Genomic DNA, 20,957 nt, shown 5'->3' on the forward strand with positions numbered 1-20,957 from the left:
CCTTCTCTATTAATGCTTTCTGAGTAGATTTTGACAGAGTTTCAACACCTATAGCATGACCTGATTTCGCTCGAATGGTTTTAAATGAAGATCACACATAAGGTTTATATAGTGTTCTGATTTCGCTCCAAACAGCAAGAGCGAAATCCCATGTGATCAAATGAGCGAAAACCCTAGAGTACCTATGAGCGAAACCCCTACCAACAATGTACATATGAGCGAAATCCCATGAACTGATTTCGCTTCTAATGACACATATGTCATTATGAGCGAAATCACCTCTAACATATCAAATCCTGTTTTTCGACTCCGTACAACCTATCTAGACCTAAGACTCGATACAGACGTAGTCAATAGACATTCATTGCACCAACACACAAGCCGACAATTTTTATTTGTTTACTTAATTCTAATTGGGCCGCTATGTGAATCACATGGGTCGTATTAATTATGGCCGACAACTAACAATGGACAAATGAATATGATTGGGCCGATGTATATTGGATAGTGGGCTGCCTTTACTGACTGTTACTCGATTGGACCAAATCTTTTAGATCAAAACAATTATCAACTTGCCGACAACATCAATTATATCTTCAATTTGATAGGGCCGGTATTTTGTATTTAAATGAAGCAACATAGAGTCTGTCAATTCAATTAATGTGTTCTCGTGATGTTAAAATGTAATTGGGCGGTTAAACAGTAAGCCGACAACCACTTTATCAACTACACATGGTTCGATGAAATGTTTCACGCGAAATTAAGTATGTTCACACAAAACACAGTAATTCCGCACGAGATTAATGTCCTTTCAAACGGAATTAAATTTTTTCCAAACGGAATTATGTGTTTTCAAACGGAATTAAGATTTTTTTTAAGCGGAATTATGTTTTTTCAAGCGAAATTAAGATTTTTCAAACGGAATTAGGATTTTTCAAACGGAATTAGCTTATTTCGTGCGGAATTAAGCTGAGGTCACGCGATTTCGAAAACAAAATCCCAGATTCCTCTCAAACGGCTAGGAATTCGGATCTGAAACTTGGTAGGGTTGTAGATTAGGTGTTTTCGCACAACATATCAAAAACTCAGCCGATTTGGACCGTAGAAACCCGTTCAATTTTGAAAAGAAGGTGTAGAAGTCAGAAATTGTGATGAAAACAGGCTGTTTTGGTATGAACTCCTCGTCCTGAGCTCTGATACCACTTGTAGGATCGAATCGTGACCCAAATGAGTCGTTCAGAAGAGTTCCTATCTATACGAAAGGTGGAAACAGACGTATAGACATAGAAACAGCTTGATTCACACTTTAAACTCTTGTATATTGATATTACACTGTTTACAATCAGTAGACAAACCGACAGCACCTCGGTATCACTATCTAATTCCGTTACAAATGACAAACATGAACCACCTATATATAGATAAGTAATTTCGTTTGAACCACAATACATTAATGTTCAATCGAAATTACCCTATGACCATCCACACGAAATTACAGCCATGTTCACACGGAATTACAATATACATTCATACGAAATTAAGTTATGTTTCATGTATGTGCCTTATTTCATGTGATGATATAATATTGTGATGTCATCTTTATGATGTCATCATCAAGAATGATGACATCATTCTTGTTCAGATCCGCAACGAAACCAAGACTCGATATAAGACGAAGTCGACAGATGAATGCACCAATAAAACATGATGAGGTTTGAAATTTTTGGTTACATCAAATAGTGATGGATGGATGGATGTATATATTTTTGGTTATCTCATCTTCTTTTGATAAGTATGTTTTTATTTATTAAAGTATAGATATTATATTAAAGTATAGGTAAATAGATAATTAATATTAAGAATATTGAAGAGATATAATCATAAATATAAGATTATTTTAATATATATATATATATATATATATATATATGAAATTCAATTTGTATTAATTAACTTATTATTTATTATGATTAAGGTAAATGATAAATTGACACATGGCTTTTTAGTGAAATCTTCTATTATAAAAAAATGTCATGTGGCATTAAGGGGACCTTTTTATTAGTATTAGAATACCAACATGCGATTTCCAGCATGCTTTTTTTATAACATGCGATTTCCAGCATGCTTTTTTATAACATGCAATTTCACAATCACGTATGAGTGTACGATAAGCCCTATTGTACGTTACACTTTATATATATATTGTTTGTATGTATATATGTTTAACATTTGTGAAAATGATAATAACAAATTATAAACATGATGAGGTTTGAAATTTTTGGTTACATCAATTAGTGATGGATGGACGTATATATTTTTGGTTATCTCATATTCTTTTGATAAGTATGTTTTTATTTATTAAAGTAGAGATATTATATTAAAGTATAGGTAAATAGATAATTAATATTAAGAATATTGAAGATATATAATCATAAATATAATAAGCCCTATTGTACGTTACACTTTATATATATATTATTTGTATATGTTTAACATTTGTGAAAATGATAATAACAAATTATAAACATGATGAGGTTTGAAATTTTTGGTTACATCAATTAGTGATGGATGGATGGACGTATATATTTTTGGTTATCTCATCTTCTTTTGATAAGTATGTTTTTATTTATTAAAGTAGAGATATTATATTAAAGTATAGGTAAATAGATAATTAATATTAAGAATATTGAAGATATATAATCATAAATATAAGATTATTTTAATATATATATATATATATATATATATATAATATATATTAAATTCAATCATTTAATAGTCTTTATATTAATTTACTTATTATTTATTATGATTAAGGTAAATGATAAATTGACACATGGCTTTTTATTGAAATCTTCTATTATAAAAAATGTCATGTGGCATTAAGGGGACCTTTTTATTAGTATTAGATTACATTCTTAATTTTAACCAGAATTTACATGTCTAATCAATAATGGTATAATGAATGCGTAATATTGATTACATGATATATTTTCTTACATTTAGTATGTGTCTAATTTACACAGCTATTTGTAGTGGCGGAGCTAGCCTATTAGTTTAGAGGTATTCCAAAAAAAAATTTACCGTGCAATCAGGGGACCGGAAAACTCACAAATCAAAGGTCAACGCAGGTCAACGATCATCAGGGATGACTTCAGGCTGCGCAGGGCCGACTTCAGGCAATCAAAAGGGACAAAAGGGACGTGAATTCAGAATTAGCGAACAACAGGGACGATTCGAGCGATCATCAGGCTTTCAACACTCAGCAGACAACAACCAGCACTTCAAAGTTCAGGCAGTAGGGACCATGTCAATTTGAGAAGTTGTATTATGTTCTATGTTGTGTATTTAATTGTTTTGGGTTTTGGGCTAATCTTTGTTATTTATCAATTGAGCCCCCTTTCAATTCTATTATTAATTTGGGTTTATTTAATCATTTGGGCTTAATCATTCTACAAGTTTTGGGTTGTAAAATGTTTGGGCTTCAAAAAAAATAGGATTTTAGTAATATCAATTATCTGATTTTTTGGTTAGGGATATTCAGGGGTATCCTTTTTATAAAACCGAAAAAATTAATAAAGTTACACTACAATATGGGGTTAAGCCGTAGCCCCCCGTGTTGGGAAATTTCGATTTGCCGAATGATCAAAGAGGCGTTTAATCACTCTCAAATCAAATTATTTCGGTGGTTCACCCGAAAAATTCAATCGGATACAACTCTGATTTTATGAGAAATTGAACCAGGGTATGTTGGTGTGTGTGAAATTTTCGAACCAGGAAGATGATCAAAACTGTGTGTACGAATTAGGACGAATTTTCACAAATTTTATTTTCTCGACCCCAGCCAGGGGCTCTGCCCCTTGGACCCCGCCAGGAGCGCCGCCCTTTGGACCCTGCTCCTAGGGGCGCTGCCCTCGGACCCCCGCCAAGGGGGCGCTACCCCCTTGGAACCCCCGTAGAGTACAGGCTCCGCCCGTACACTTCAAATTAAAATAACTCAAACAAGCGTGCACTCCCGCTCCTCCTAACTTGCTTGATGTGTATTATAATTCGCTTTGATCACCAAGTAAATCTCCAATTACACTAAAATATCTAACAACCCGTAGCACTACGGCTCCTAATACATTAGCTTCGTTCGTGGGTACTTGAACTTGACTACGAATGTGAAGGCTTTATACCAAATGGCTCAAGCATACATAAACATGGGGATTTGGATCTTGTAGAGCTTGATATTAAAAAAGCCCTCTACAACGATCCAAATAACAAGTAGGAAACTTCTTATAGCCTTCATTGTTTATGAAATTGTTTTGGTGTGCAAATTGTTAATGCGTTTATTTATTTATTTTCTTTGGACAAGTAGGAATGTGAAACTTGAGTACAAAGTACTAAAGGGGACGCTAAAAGAGTATAACAAAAAGAATCAAAATATGTTTGCCAAGATGACTATATCGTCTTCCAATGTGAGTCACCTCTCTGTAATTTTAAATCCTTTTTTTTTAATATATGTAACTTTTAGAAAGATTAATTTTTAATATTTTGTTTATTTGGTCCTAGAAACAATTATGATTATGGCCAAAACTCAAAAGAATACATTTTCAATATACTTAGTGGGTAACTTATTGGGTAGTTAATTTTCTATTTTCAATTTACGTTAGCTGGTATTCGTTTGTTTTTTCACAAAAAATACACAATTAGTTTGTGTCAGTTTTGTTGCTTCTTTGTTTTCGTGAGTCACGAGGTTCCAATCTTCATTTTCTACCATCAAAATCGCAGATTTCATATTACCAGATACAAAATCGCATTTTTCATTGACAGATACATGGAAGCAATATTTCTATCATCAGGTATAGAGTTTAGTTCTTTGGCCTATTGTTTGTTTTTAAGCCGGTGGTCTCTGGAAGCAACATTTCTATCTATATATTGTTCATTTCAAAATTTTATGTAAAGACTTATCAATAATATAATTAATATCATGTAACACATGTAACACACGGGTATCTAATTTCTTTATTTATGTTTTCATTTTAATTATATACCTGGATTGTTTAATTTACGCTATGAACCTTTTGTATTCGACAATTTTTTTAAGGGTTAAATGTTATTTTAGTCTTTGTGGTTTGGGTAATTTTGCTAGTTTAGTTCAAAGGTTTTATTTTTCGTTTGTTGGTCCAAAAAAGTTTGATCCAAATAGAGCTCATCTAACTAATTAAAATTGAAATTCAATATCAATAGTTCATTGTCCAATACTTCTATGTCCATTTGAGTAATTGAGTCAAAATGTCAAATACTAAAATGTGAAGCGAAAAGTCTCAACCCACAATTCGATTCAGAAGTTTAAGATCCTAATCAAAACCCCCCATTGGCCATCATTATTCAATTTCTCCATCGCCAAGGTGGTAACTAACCAGGGTTTTGTTTCAATCCGTTCATTTAATTATTCTGATGGAACAAGGGTTTGCTTCAATAGGTTGACGTTTATCTTTCCACTCAGTAAATCTCCATAGAAACTAGTGGAGTGTTTTTGGGTTCTTTATTTTGTAAAATTTATACTTATTTTCTAATTGGAAGACCTCAGGAATACAAACTGCACTTTATTCTAATAACTAGCTCTCCCACCGTCACTTTCCTTTTGTGTTTAGCAACAATCGAAACTTGCTCGACATTCATTCGAAAAATGCTTAGGTCGAAGACGCTCGCCCAACGTTGGCTAGGTTGAAAAAAAAGATCAATTTGGTTCGGTTTGTAAATGAATCAAGTACGAACAAAGGTCTGATCGTTCGGTTCGGCTCGTGAACAACGCTACTTCCAATGAGCGCAACAACTTACACGATTTACATGCTCAACGCGAGTGCGCGCGGCGTTTAATCTCATCTCAACAAAATATTATCATTTCTAGTATAAACATAATTATTTTAAGTTAGAAAATATTTTATAATAAAACTTGTGGGCGTTAACAAAAATTTTGATGCGGGAACAGACTTTAATAGAGTAGTATCCGTGGTACTTGGCAAGGAGCAACTTCATCAGCCTACTCCATATGCCCAAGCCCAAAGTCCAGGCCCAAGACCCACCTATAAATACCTTCACCCACTCATTTTTTGCTCATTCTCACCCTTACTTTCTCCCTCTACACTCAAACTTCTCTATACCCCTCTCTCTATAAGAACCAATGTTTTAAAATCCGGTTTCTATATCTTATCGGATTTGGCTCAAAAACGGTTTAACCGGGCGTACCGGACGGTTCAACCAGGTGTACCGGGCGGTTTAACCGGTTTTACTGATGGTTCAACCGGTACAACCGGCCGGTTTGAACCGGTTTTTAAAACATTGATAAGAACCAGCCAACCCCCGATGATGGTTTGGAGGTGGTACGGCGACTGACCGCCGGTGGTCCGACGATCACTGCCGGTGGTCCGACGACTGTTTCCGGCAAACTTTCCTACCATTTTTCTGGTGAGATTTTCCAGCGAATGAATCAACTTTTCCCACTAATTTCGACTTTAGTTCACATGGTGACGTTAGTTTTTGCTAATTCAAAGCGGTGTGAGTTCTAGAGCAACTCCGGTGAGAGTTCCAGCCAAATTCCGGTAAGATCCTTCGTTAAGTTTTGTCTTGTTTTTCCTTTTAAATCTTGTTTTTAAGCAATATTGTTCTCTAAAACTAGATGGATTTTCATCAAATCAACTATAACAAGTAAACACGTGGTTGAAATGGAAGATTTTGGTGATTTGGAAGTATGTGAGTGAGTCGTGAGTTGTGTGTGTGTGTGTTTGTTGTTTGCAAAAGTTGTCGTTTTTTGTTAGACTATAGCATGCAAGTATGAATTGTTTGATGTTTGGTCTTGAATATGATTTTAAAACATTTTTACACTTAAAAACACTTCATAAAATGTGTGGGAAATAAGGATGAAATTTGTTACCGAATTATCGGTATCATACCGGTACCGATACCGTACCGTATCGATCATAGACGGTACTGGTACCGGTATTAGATTTTTTGAATTTTGCTATTCGTAAATAACAGTATGTATTTTTTGGTAAAATCAGTATTAGTACCGGATTTTACTAAGGAATTTCGAAGGTTTTTTTTGCCACTATTTAATTAATTTAACCTTCAATTAATGTTTTAAATAATGGTAGATCGGTTAACTTGGGTGATCTATTTTTCTTTTAAACAGATGAATATTTGTTTACACTCAGTTAGTTATTTATTATTTTGGTAAACTAAACATGTAAGTGTTTGAATATTTTGCAAAATGAACAATAGGTGGATACCGGATAGTAGTTGCATGATTGAGTCGATTGATTAAAACAAGTTATGCATATGTGCGTAGATTATCATGTATACATTCATTATTAATTTTTCATTACATGGTACTTTTCTATTTAGATCTGAATTCCAAACTAATAACCAATCTCCAAGGTTTTTCTTCTAAGTTGTTCATGGCATCTTTATCATCAGTAAAAAGAAAAAGCATGGCTCAGGTGTACTCATTTCTGGCATCTTCTAGTATGATAATTTGAACTTATTTGTAATACAATGGTTCATATCCATAGTTATAGAGATTAGGTAAAACAATGGAAAACACCAAAGTGGTACCAATACGGTAAAGTATCAACAAACCGGTACTGTACCAGTACCGAACCGATATATGTGGTACGGTATTTGGTATCTACTTTTCCTCAAGGTCGGCATCAGTACCAATTCCAGTACCGGTATAATACCGATCTCATCCCTAGTGTGAAAATTTTACATGTTTTGATACTTTGGGATGTTATCTTGTGCCCTAGAGTTGTGCTAGTGGCTAGATAAAAACATGCATGTGTGGGATTATTGTGAATCTGAATTTGTGAAGATAATATGACTATATTTTATAAGTTATTAGCAGGTCTTACTGTGTATAGAATGTTATGGTGACTAGGGAATATTTGGGTAGTTCTTTGCATGTAATAGGCTGATTATTGTAGATCTAAAAATATGAGTGTATGTGGATGTTATTGTATGTCTAAAATATAGATTATTAACTGTGGATTCAATCATGGTTTTTAAATGTGTTTATGTTCTTGTCGTGCACTTGAAAAGTCGTAAAAAATGGTAGTTTTGGTTACGAAAACATGTGTATGATGAAAATGATGTAGGGAAGAAATTTTGATCATATTTTATGGTTATAAGGCAGGTCCTAAGGTGTATAACATGTTCATGGCATGATTGTGTGTTTGTATGTGGTGCATGCCACTTAAAATGCCATATATGCTTGGAAATTGTTGTATTTCGGTGATTTATGATCAAATGGTATGATATTGCTTTGACAGTTGAAATACACTTTAACATGGTTAATATGATGTTATATGATGTATTGTAGACTTTCATGATGAAAATAGGGTATTCGGTTTATTAACAGCTAGTTGATTTTGCTTGAAAATGCATAAGTGTTCATATTGAAATTTAAGTGTTTGGAATGTGTCACTAATGGGTCGTCCGAGTTAATGGTTTACATTAAACAAAACATTTACTTAAAGTCTAGTAGGCTGGGTGAACAACTTGCATTGTAGACTTGTATGTAGGAGTAAGATCAAATACAAACCACATTTCGCATACAAGCTGTGAGAACCATTTAAAAAGTGTCATGTGACATTCAAACAATTATAGAGAAATGGTGAAATAATAACCTAAATAATATCAATTATATTGAATTCCTTATAATTATGCTAACAAGCAATTAATTCTTTATTTGGATATTCTTTTTGTTTTCAATGTGCTGACGTAACTTTTTATAAAGAAAAGTGTTATATCATTCACATATGTGCTAGAATCAATTATCTTGATTAATTTTCATGTGCTAACATAATTAAAAAGTGCCACTTTTATGTACGTATTGATTTAGTATGTGCTAATTTAATTTTTTTAAGTGCTAGGATTTTTTCTTACGGTTTGTAGGATAAATATGGTTTGTTTCGGTACCAACCCCTTGTAGTGCTTTTATATGTGTATACTTGGTTTACGAAATTTTAATGTTTACAGGAGCATGCATGCATCTGTTTAAGATACATGTACAATAGTTGCGGATGTAATATATTTGATCATTATGTGTTCATTTGTCTTGATGATTGGTATATTGAGCTCACAAGAGGTCCTCGTTGCACTAGACTATAACCATTAGCTAGGGATTTAGCCATGGGATTTACGAATAAATCTATTAGGTTAACACCTCCACTCCTAGTTGGTCGCTCCAGCCGACAAGAGGAGTGCTTGAATAGTCACACATGACTGCTATTGACTTGAGTGTTCAATGTGTGAGGCGTTGTCGTCTTGGTTTGGTTATAAGCCCATGTTGTCACATTAGTCAGTCTCCTAGCTAGGCATTGGTTTGGTTAGTCGCCATTAATGACTATGTTTGCATTTCTAAACGATTACGATGTTATTCAAATATCCCAAAGGGGATGGTTTACGAGTTTCACGGATATTGCAACGGAATGACTTAGCGTTTCAAGTATTCTAAGAGGATGATGCTTTATTTACAAATTTTTTTGTTGAATCAAATTCTCAAAAAAAAAAAAAAAAAAAAAAAAAAAAATAGCGTTTCAAGTATTCATTGGAATCTTTATAACTTTCATTTCATAAAGATTCCAAAGAATACCTTTCATGGATTCCCTGAAAGAACTATTTACAAATTGTTTGCTCAATCAAATTCTAAAAAAAATGGAAGGATGCTTTATTTCAAGTTTCTTAAACTTGGGAACTCACCAACTTTATATTAACGTTTAATATGTTTTATTTCCAGGTTTTGTTTGAAAACGACATATTTGGAATAGGAAGAACCTTAGCTGGAAATGCGTTCAACTTCAGTAAAGTCCTTAAACATATTTTCCATTGCGTTGCTTTGGTACCAATAGGTCACGAACCTGGTTTGGCTAGGTGTGACACACATTCAATAATCGGATCACAACACTTGCAGTGGTGTGGTAAAAACACCAAACACTCCATTATGGAGGTTCCCCAACCACCCTAACAATTAACTATCCCACGTCACACACACTCCCACCATGTCTCTACTCATCTGATAAATATCACATAATTCAAAATTGTGAACAGATGCAAACAGAAAGATTCTAAATAACAATTTCTTATAACTCACATCGAAATTCAAATCAAAATTAAAGGTTGGTGAAATTTGTTTGAGATTCAATCAATCACAAATATGGTTGAATTCAAATTGGTGAAGCATAAATTCAACTACAAATTCAAAGCAAACAAAAATTTTCTATGAAAATTAAAATAAATGGTCAAATTCAATATTAAATAGAAAAATACAATTAATTAATGTAAGAATATACCTCCTTATTGATATTGTTGTACACCTCATCATATACAAGCTCAACCATAACCAGCCATGTGGCTACTTTCGTTTGGGACCTGGATTTACTGCTCTGAGAACTTGCACATCAGAAAACTTGAGTAACTTCCCTGTAATCAATTGGTAAGCTACCTCATCAGCCGCTAAAGGCCAGAATGCCCAGCAAGTAGGTATATCTCCCTAATCTTGCACATCTAATAGTGTTCCGCGTTGCGAAAATCTTGTTCGCGTGGAATAGAAATCGTTGCCACTGATTTAATTAACTTTGTATTGTTTTGTTCGGATTGCAAATCCAACACAACTTAAGCCACTTTGACATTATCTACACGTACATTGAAGTTAGACTTGTATTAAAAATAAATCATTCTATACTAAACAAACAACGTACATGAATAGTGTTGATACATAATGTCTGCTACCTACGTCGTCGAGTCGTGTCAAGTTTGTAATAAGTTGAATGTTATATTATACGGATTTTGTCATGTAAGTTCCATTTGTACGATTGTAACCATCCGTGCGAAAGAAGTCCATTCGCACAGATGAGAAATAAGTCCGCACGAATGTAAGCAGTTGTTTAGTTCGTACGAAGGAGTCTGTTAGGTCCATACGAACGTAGTGATCTCATCCGTGCGAAGGTAAGGCTAGGTCGTGTATATAAATAGTCGTGCAGACTGTGAGCTTAGTATCAATTTTGTGAACTGGACGGCGAAGCCCTGTCCATTTGTTTCCAGGAGCTGTAAAACGTTTACTGATTAACGAAACATTGAAAATTAAGTAATCTTGTTATTGTCACCTAATCAAATGAATTCCATGCATATTAACTAGGTTACAAAGATAGTACCTGAGCATAAAGTTGATGGAAAACGGTTCTCACAAGTGGTATCACAGCTTGGAGGCTAATATCTGAGACAATGATGACTGTCAAATGGGTCATGCAAAAACCCAATTAACCTAGGTAGGTAGGGTAAGCAGGGTACCGAATATAGAGGAGTCTAGTGGAAAGTGTTACGAATTAAGTACTAATTAACTAATTGCAATAATATAAAATTCGGTTGTTTGAGAGTCTGCGTATGATGTTATTGTTGATGATGTGATGTTGATGAGTTTTAATAAATGATAATGAATGAATACCCTCTCTGGTTGCGTGCATGTGCGTCCTCCCTTTAGGGTTTTTATCCAATCCTTATTTTTAAATCCCTTGACAACAACAACAACAACTATGTGCTGCCTATTTTCTTTGTTCTCAACCGTAACCTACGGTTAAAACCGTAGGCTACGGACTAGACCTGTTGGACCTTTTGATTCCACCTTAATTCAACCGTACATTACGCTTAGTTAATCGTATGCTACGGTTGACTGCTCTTGTAACTTTATTTGGCCATCTTAACTGAATATGAGCTTCCATTTAATTACAATCAACCCATGTACTTCATTCTTTTGCATCTCTTTTATATTCAAGCAACCTTTTCAATCCGAAAAAGTCCCGACTAACGCCTTTCGCTATGTTTATCATCCACGGGTGTTCCGCATCATCTTTAAACTCTCCAACTTTACCGAATTAAGTGATTTACCTGTAAAACCACGAACACTCGTAGTTAACACATTCAAAGCATGTAATTACTGGAAACACACTTAAATACTCAATGTAACACATTTTAACACTCGGGTTTCACACTCTCCATCACATCCCCACACTTTTCTTTGATTGTCCTCAAGCAACCATCACAAACATTACTCGCCTTATTAACAACTCACCATTGAATCCCTTACCAAATTAGCAATTTAAGGTCCCAAGTCATACCCATCCCATAGACTGACACAATCGAGGTTGACAATCTGACAGTTAGATAATATATCTTTAAAACACTTTAAGACTTACCTAACTAAAACTAACATGCTTATGATACTACACACATGCCACACGCCCCTCATAGTAATCACTCCTCTCGTCTTTATCAAAACTAGCGTGTAGTGTGCTATTATATATTTCGCTCAAAACCAAATATGTTACCTTGCAATCATAAGCTTGTATAGCAATCACACATCCGGTGTATCAAATAACATAACACATATCAAAAGGACTTTCGGGTTTTTTGGGTTAAGGGTAACAGGTAAGGAAATATTTTTGGAGTTTTATGTTTATATGGCGAACACAAACGAACATACCAAACCATGACAACTTTATTCACACTAACTACTAACACTTTGGGTCATTTCGACCCATTTGTATAACACGCAGATAACAACGCTTTTTGTTTTTCTTTTTCTTTCTTTTCTTTTTTTTTCTTTTCTATTTTTTCTATATTTCTTTTTCATTTTCTTCATAATATACTTCTAAACACACTTGTCATTCATGGTTGGTACTTCAAACGGTTCAAATAAGGTGTAACAAACGAAAGGTATAAGGCTCAACATGGTTAACTAATGTGGGTGAAATCAACAATCAACATATAGAACAATGAATGGATCCTAGTGCCTTTATTATCTATGTGCATACGCTAAACCACAGTCTCAGCATGTATCAAACCCCACAAGTTCTAACACAAAGAAAGATATGGCCTACTCTCAGCAAATGAACATTATTGCAAATTCAACTAACAACTAAATAGGCTCAAATATCTCATCGAACAAAAGAAATATGGGTTACCGACATAGCATGTGTAATTCCTAAAGCATGTTACCCCTAGTTAGGCATCTCTTCTCAACTATTCTCTAAAAACCTGTCAAAAAAACTCTCATGAAACTTAAAGGGACAACCACGACTCAGGATCTGAGTTAGTTTAATATCAGTAGGAACCCTATAGCAATTGAAAATGTTGGTTTTCATGTAGTTTAAACATACTTGAGACAAAAAAAAATTCAATTTTTTTCAATTTTAGCCCAATTTCAAACATTCAAGCATTTAAGATCAACAATCTTACCAACCCTCTCTCGAGTTACCGCATCCCCACTCTTGGAATACATTGTCCCCAATGTATAGTGCAATTTATAATCTAAACTTGAGAGATACCGCCTGCAAACCATGAACGGCTAATGACCTAAATAAACCAACACATAGAAACCACTCCCAACACAAAGACACACACCACCAAATGCACAAATAAAAATAAAGTAAAGATAGTGAGACTCATGAACCTGGTCATTCAATCAGCAAGTATCTGTAGCGGTGCGGCTGCTGTGATCGAACAGGGACGTAAACATCTCTTGGATTCTTTGATATCTCATCGGGGATGTTGCCAAACATCCCCACACTTGAATCATTGCATCCGTGCGGATTGAAACGTAGTAACCTGCCAAAATAAAGCACACACCAAAACAAAACAAAGCAAACAATACAAAACTTTACATCCTTGGGCTGCCTCCCAAGAGCGCTAAGTTTATAAGTCTCCAGCCAAACGGTACCTGATAGGCTCAGGGTGGTTCAGATGCCTGCTTGCCTCCCCACTTCTCTACATATAACTCCATCCAGTTACTTAGGAGGTTTGTAGCTCCACGCCAGTTGGGATCAAATCCAGCTTCATTGCCCCATCCAATCCCACCATCGGGTGGTTTTCTTTCATCCATTCTTCTTTTCACATCTGCCTTCTTCGCCTGATTACCATTCCTATCAACCTTAGACATGGCAAACTCAACATCATTTTCATCTAACCTGCCTTTGCTCACACGTGAAACAGATTCATTAGTAGCAACTGTATGACCCAAATCACCAATGATATCGTAAGTAAGTAATTTTGACAACACATTAAAACATAACTTACAATTCTTGTAACTTATAATGACCATTCCATTTCAGCAATTGATCTGGCCTTTCACTGTATACAAGAATGGGCGGCCCAAAACCACCTGTGGCTGCTCGTAGGTCCTCGTCGGTGCGTAGTAGATCACCATAAAATCCACCGAGTAGTAAAACTCGTCCAGTTGGATTACCACATTTTTCACAACTCCCCGGGGTTGTTTCCAACTTGCATCCGCGAACATTGCCATGCTATCACATGCTTGCAGAGGACCAAAATTGTACTTGTCATACAAGCTGCCTGGGAGGACACTCATCCCAGCTCCATAATCCAGTAATGCTCGGTGGATCTTGAACTTTCCAACTCGGATTGGAACAACCGGTTCCCCTAAATCAACTCCATTTCCTTCTTCCGTTGTTTCACGTAAACCTGCAATCCCATGAGAAGCAGACATATCGTTATCATAACATTTAATTTTAGGAACGGGATTTACCCCACTGATCGGTGTGTTCCTTGCATTCTTGGGGTTTATTTAATTATCAGTTGGCAGCTTCCCATGTTGCTGCTACCTCACTAGCTAATTGCCCCATCTGAGTGGTCAACGACTGAATGGCCTTGTCCGGAATCTCATATTCCTGTCTTCTAGCTTCATCCGATTGATTTATCTTTTGCATCTCTTGCTGCATGGCCTTCAACAATTCCATGATCTCGTTATTGCCCTATTGGTAGCTTCTTTGATAACCAAAGTTGTTCCCCCTTGATAGTTGTTCTGATTACGGGGCTGAAAAGATTGATTGCTACCTTGCAGCATTTGCACCTCATCATATCTACCTACAATGCTAGGGCACTGATCATTTATCTGCCCTAGGTCTCCACAATGCCCACACATAGGCATTTGTGCACCCGTTTCTGGAGCGTTCTTTACCACTTTCATCGTCGTATGCCGACCTCTTCTCGAAGATTGAGCTTTCCTCTTCGAAGTACTTGCCAGCTTTTCTAAATAATCCCAGTCGACATTCTCGTAATTCATACCAAAGGTGCCATTTGATATCGAACTGAGGTCCCATGCATCCTCCGGTAGTAGCCCCTCATGGAAGGCAGTAAGCAACTCCCACAATTGTATACCATGGTGTGGGCAATTCTTCAACAACATCTTAAAGCATTTGAATGCCTCGTGAAATAACTCCCCAGACTATTGTTGAAAATTTCTGATATCCTTCCTAGCATCAATGGTCCTTTGAGGAGTGTAAAACTCATCCAAGGACAGTTGCTGCATTTCGGGCCAGGTGAAAATAGAAGCCGAAGGCAACGTATGATTGCACTTTTGTGCCTTATCTTCTAATGTGAATTGGAATAGTACCAATTTCACATCATTGGGAGTAAAACCTTGGCCCTCGATAGTATTGCAACGAGCATCATAAGAAACAATATGTAAGTACGGTTCTTTAGTGGCCAAACCGTGATACTTAGGCAAGCTTTGGATGGATTGAGCTCGCACTTCGAATGAACGACCCCGTAATTTTGGAATCACAACCGACGAGGGATTATTAGAAATTGCGGGTTTAAAGTGACTTTCAATCCCCCGTACCGGTCCTCGATCATATCGTCTCGGGATACCCTCAAAGTTGTTGACCGGTGGAATTAGATTTCTTGGAAGTGGCCTTTGTTGACCCGGAAATTGATTCACCGGTGGTGGTAATGGGATGTCGATGGGTCTTCCATAAATCGATCGTTGGTTAACTAGGCTGGGTTGATGAACATGTTGTTGATACCCAGACGTGCCCGGTTGCACTCTTTCTACAAACCTGTAACCCTTGTGCAAAATTTCGTGCTTTCAAAAACTTTTTCTTTTGGAAGCAATTCGTTAACTGATACTTAAACATAATCCGTTTAACGTAACGTACAAACCAGGACAAGGACATGAGCTACACATACCCTAAATACCCTTTACATAACTTAGAAATAAGTGTTGAAGGGTTAGGGATGACAAAAACACGTTTCTACAAGTTCATGGACTATTTCCGATAAACTGTGAAAGTCTGTTGGTCCGTATTCAAAGTACGAACCACATATACAAATCCAGATATTTTTGTATTCAATAAAATCTTGTATTTTATTGATAAGAATGCAAATATGAATCGTTGCGCAATTTCGATCATTTTCGTGTTCGTTAAAGCGTTTTACGTAATTTTGCGAAACGCATAACCGTACAACTGAACAAACCGACATCCATGACATTCCCGGACAAAAACCAAGTTACATATGCTTTAACACCTTTATACAACCTAAAAATTGGATTAAAAAGGGTTAAAAGTGACAAAACGCGACGAAACAAGTCCAGGGACCAAATCTGCCAAGTTTCAAAAATTAGTTTGAGGGCTCAGCGGGGCGCGAAAGCCTTGGCTTAGGCTATCGCGGGTAGCCAAAACCTGCCCAGCTCAGAAAAAATGTTGCAGCCCTTTGTTTTGCTTTGCTTGGAGCCCAAGAACTCGTGTTTTCCAAGTATTTTCCTGCATTTGACACTTGTTTAGACCTCCCTTGATCTTTGCCACCTAGTGGGACACTTGTAGTGATCTTGTGACACCAAAACAACTATAAATAGTAACCAAAATCCTTCACTTTTCCTTGCTCATTCCTTCTTCTCTTCTCCCACATCATTGGAGCTTGTTTTCAGCCTTATGGAAGCCTCCTATTGAGTTCTAAGACTTCCTAGAACACAAGTAAGTGTTCTTCCTTCGTCTTTTTCTTTATTTTAGCTTGTTATGAACTAAAAGTCAAATAGTTTGACTTTCTGTTTGACTTTCAGTTTTGACCTTAATTTATCAAGTCAAAGTTTAATTGAACTTTGCAACGTGATCGTAAACACGAAGGTTATAGTCCCTTGCGATTACCCCTTCTGATTACCACGTTTACTAGTTGAAGTGACGAGTCAAAGTTTCGGTCAAAGTTGCGCATTATGTGCATTTTACGACGAAACTATTTTTGGGTATCAAAACACCAAGTTTTGATACCAAATCGGTTTTATAACTTAGTTAGACATGTTTTTACATGTCTAACTCATCATTTCAAGTTTAGTACTTTATTTGGGTCGTAAGTCGAGCGGTCTTGACCACCGCTTTGATTTTCGAATCCGACCCGTTTGGTCGATCTTAGGATCCGATCAAACACATATTTGTAATCGTAGTTGCATAGGGAATAACCTTCTGAGATTATACCTTATGGTCACATCGTTTGGTTAGTGTTATGATAAGTCGCTTTTATGTTCTTTAAAATGACCAAAATGCCCTTTTTACGCATAAATCAATTTTAAGCATATGTAACCTAAGTTTTGGCATATAAACTGATGTTACAACATTATCAAACATATTTTGGCATATAAGACTTATCATAGGACATATTTAACCATCCGGTTATATATTTACGCAAATGACTCGTTAAAGTAGCGTAAAATACTTTAACGAGTCATAACGGGTCAAAAGCACTTAGGATCCTTTCCAAATAAAAATGCTAAGTTTGTTAAACCATATCATATGAGTTCCAACACTCATTTGGTTTATAAGACTTCATTCTACTTGATCACCTGTTTTCAAGTTTCGATACGCTAACATATAGTTATCTGATACACTAGGAACCACTTCAACACTTGAACTCTTGATCCTTTGAGCTTTGTTTAATCATTTGAACAAGACCTATATGCAATCCCAAGTGAGTACATAGTTCCCCTCTTTTACGTTTTTCAAATGTTTTGGGGTGATTCATATGTGTAATCATTTTTTTCTCAAATGTATGGCATATATGTGTTTACTAAGTGCTTTTTATGTATTATCACTATTATGCAAGACACGACGATTGAGAATATGAACCAAATCCTTATAGGATCTATCTATCTTCATAGTTAGATTCTTGTAGGATATTTGATGTACAGTCTTAAATCTTTCTATCTTCATAGTGAGATTTCTAAGAAGTGTTTTACACACCGATGGTTATTGTTTATGTGTAGAGATTGTTGGTGATTTAGATAACAAAACTAGAGTAATACAATAAGGACATGGTGGATACGCCGCTGGTACTTCCTATATATAAGTGTGCTTATTGTATTGCCCTTCGTGGCGTTATCCGAATCACCACTAGGATTTAGGATTTTGTGATTCAGTGATTCAATGATTCAATGTGACCAGACCAAATCCTTATAGCATCCATCTATCTTCATAGATTGATTCTTGTGTGATGTTTAAAGTGCTAAATTGATGTCCTTGATTGGATTCTTTATGTACTTTAATGCATATGTTATGATTCATTGAGATTAAACCAAATCCTTATAGCATCTATCTATCTTAATAGTTAGATTCTTGTGGGATGTTTAAAGTGCTAAATTGAAGTCCTTGTTTGGATTCTTTACGTACTTTAATGCGTATGTTATAATTCACTATGACAAAATCGGATCCTTATAGTATCTATCTATCTTCATAGTTAGATTCTTGTGGGATGTTTAAAGTACTAAATTGAAGTCCTTGATTGGATTCTTTGTGTACTTTAATGTGTGTGTACAAGTTGATGACCAAGTTGATGATTATGTGTTTATGTGATTAGTGGTGATTTAGATAACGAAACAAGTGTAATACCATAAGAATATGGTGGATATGCCGCTGGTACTTCCTATATATAAGTGTTCTTATTGTATTACCCTTGTAGCGTTATCCGAATCAATTTAGGAGTTTTGTGTTTAGTTGATTCAAATGTTCACTATCCAAATCCAAAGTATTATTATTAATCCTTGATTGGATTTCTAATTATACTCTCACAAGTTTTATGATCGATTTCAATGTGGTAACAAAGATCAAAGTACAAATTTTCAATGGCATAAAAATTACCTAGTAATAATCATATTGCCATATACAAAACTCTTTTGTCACAAGTTTCATAATCAAGATAATGTATTGCAATGCTAAACCTTTTTGCCATTCCTTGGCTTCAAAGAGTCCATTTTCAATTGACGACTTTCGTAATTGTCAAAGCATTGCAATACCAAACTTTTTTCCGTTAATTTGGCTAACAAAACCTATATAGTCGCCAACTTTTATTTTATTATGACTCTCATTTTCACTTATGTTTCAGGTTTTGATTATTCAACCATGCTACACATAGGAACGCATTCAGGCCTTAGACTTCTTTAAACAAAAGATAATTTCATGTATTATTTGTATTGTAAAACAATGTTAACAATAATGAAACGATTTAGTACCAGTGGTTGTGAGCAATTTATAACGTGACTCCCCGATATTTCCGCCGCGTGTTGTTGTATTACGCGATTGGGGTGTTACAAAACCCATACCCCGTATCATTCCTTTCAAAATCGCCCACATTCACCACCTGCCTAGTGCTATGATTTCCCACATAACCCTCATACTCATCATATCTTCTTCAAACTCTCCCGAACCATCCCCTTGCTTAAACATTGAAGTTCTGACAGAGAAATGTTGTTGCTGAGATGGTTGATAATATGAAGATTGATTTGGTATGGGAAGCATAGTTGATGAGTTGACGGGTTGGCTTTGGTTCGGTGGGATGATATGTTCATCGGGTACAATTCTCACATATGGTGAAGAATGTTGGGCATTAGATGTTTGGTTGAATGATGGGTATTGAAGAGATGTTGAGTGAGTCGAGAATGGTGGTAGGTTGTCTAGATTCGAAAACGGTGGTGGAGGCATTGGTGGTAGTTGAGTAGTAGCTGGTTGAGTTGATTGTGGTGGTGGTTGAGATGGTATGGTAGTGTTAGGTGACGGTTGTGTAGGAGTTGGTGAAAATTGAGTTGGTGAGGTGGTTTGCTTCTCTGGATTCGCTGAGCTCTCCATTGGCTTGAGAGTTGGTGTTGGTGATTGCACTATTTTGTTTTCTCTAAGCAAAACTCAGATATGCCGAACAACCCTCTCAATTTATGTGTCAAATACGAGTGGCGAATACTTTCCGGACTTCCTCGTATGATGCATACACGTCCAAGATCACCTGCACAAGCACAAACAAGAAAACCTCGCGTAATTCTGAACAAAACTTGAATAGACACTATTTTTTGGGTTTTTTAATTATGTTTCTAAACTAATACTCAAAACAAAACGCTTTGCGCACGACTCCCCGGCAATGGCGCCATTTTGATGACTGTCTAACGGTTCATACAAAAACGTAATTAACCTAGGTAGGTAGGGTAAGCAGGGTATCAAATCCAGATGAGTCTAGTGGAAAGTGTTACGAATTAATTACTAATTAACTAATTACAATAATATAAAATTCGGTTGTTTTAGAGTTTGATTAAACCAAGAAATACTAAACTGGGTTGTAAACAACTCGAGAAAACAATGGTTTTCTCCAGATTTTAGATTCAAAGAAACATCAATTATGTGTTTAAGTGTGATAATTACATAGACATGATTGTTTAATTTGATTAACAAATTGTGATTACCTAAAGACTACTTACTTCGATTGTAAAACAATGGAAGGTTATCATATAAGCAATCAATTGTAATTAACAACCCTAATGCCTATCAAATATATCCCAATTACTAGAACTCACGGGAATTGAATGAATCAGAATTAACGTTTAAATAAAGTCAATCGTTACAGTCAGTCAAACAAATCAAATGTTAAAAAGCATCAAATGCTTAGATTACCAATGTTCACAAACGATTCAAACATATAAAAGTTGTTCACTTACAAGGATCCTCCATCCGGAGGAAATCATAAAAAGACTAGCCGCTCATTACGGATAAACAATCTTCGTATGCTTGAGAAACACTTGAAACCATCATTAATATTGTGGATTTTGGGAAAAGAATAGTGATGATGATGGAATAAAGCTACCAAAAAGGTGTAAT

At 35.6% G+C, this 20,957-nt stretch overlaps 1 protein-coding gene and 1 non-coding gene across 2 annotated transcripts; one reads left to right on the top strand and one right to left on the bottom strand.

Moving 5' to 3' along the window:
- Positions 1 to 15,209: 15,209 nt before the first annotated feature.
- LOC118483091 lies at positions 15,210 to 15,315 on the top strand. The gene has a single exon (XR_004869568.1). It is a non-coding gene; the product is annotated as a small nucleolar RNA R71 (small nucleolar RNA).
- A 4,136-nt stretch (positions 15,316 to 19,451) lies between these two features.
- On the bottom strand, positions 19,452 to 19,943 carry LOC110878929 (proline-rich extensin-like protein EPR1). The gene has a single exon (XM_022127358.1). The coding sequence runs from the start codon at positions 19,941 to 19,943 to the stop codon at positions 19,452 to 19,454; it is 492 nt and encodes a 163-aa protein (XP_021983050.1).
- Positions 19,944 to 20,957: the final 1,014 nt, after the last annotated feature.

This window comes from Helianthus annuus, chromosome 1, assembly GCF_002127325.2.
Source record: "Helianthus annuus cultivar XRQ/B chromosome 1, HanXRQr2.0-SUNRISE, whole genome shotgun sequence".
NCBI classification, from domain to species: Eukaryota; Viridiplantae; Streptophyta; class Magnoliopsida; order Asterales; family Asteraceae; genus Helianthus; species Helianthus annuus.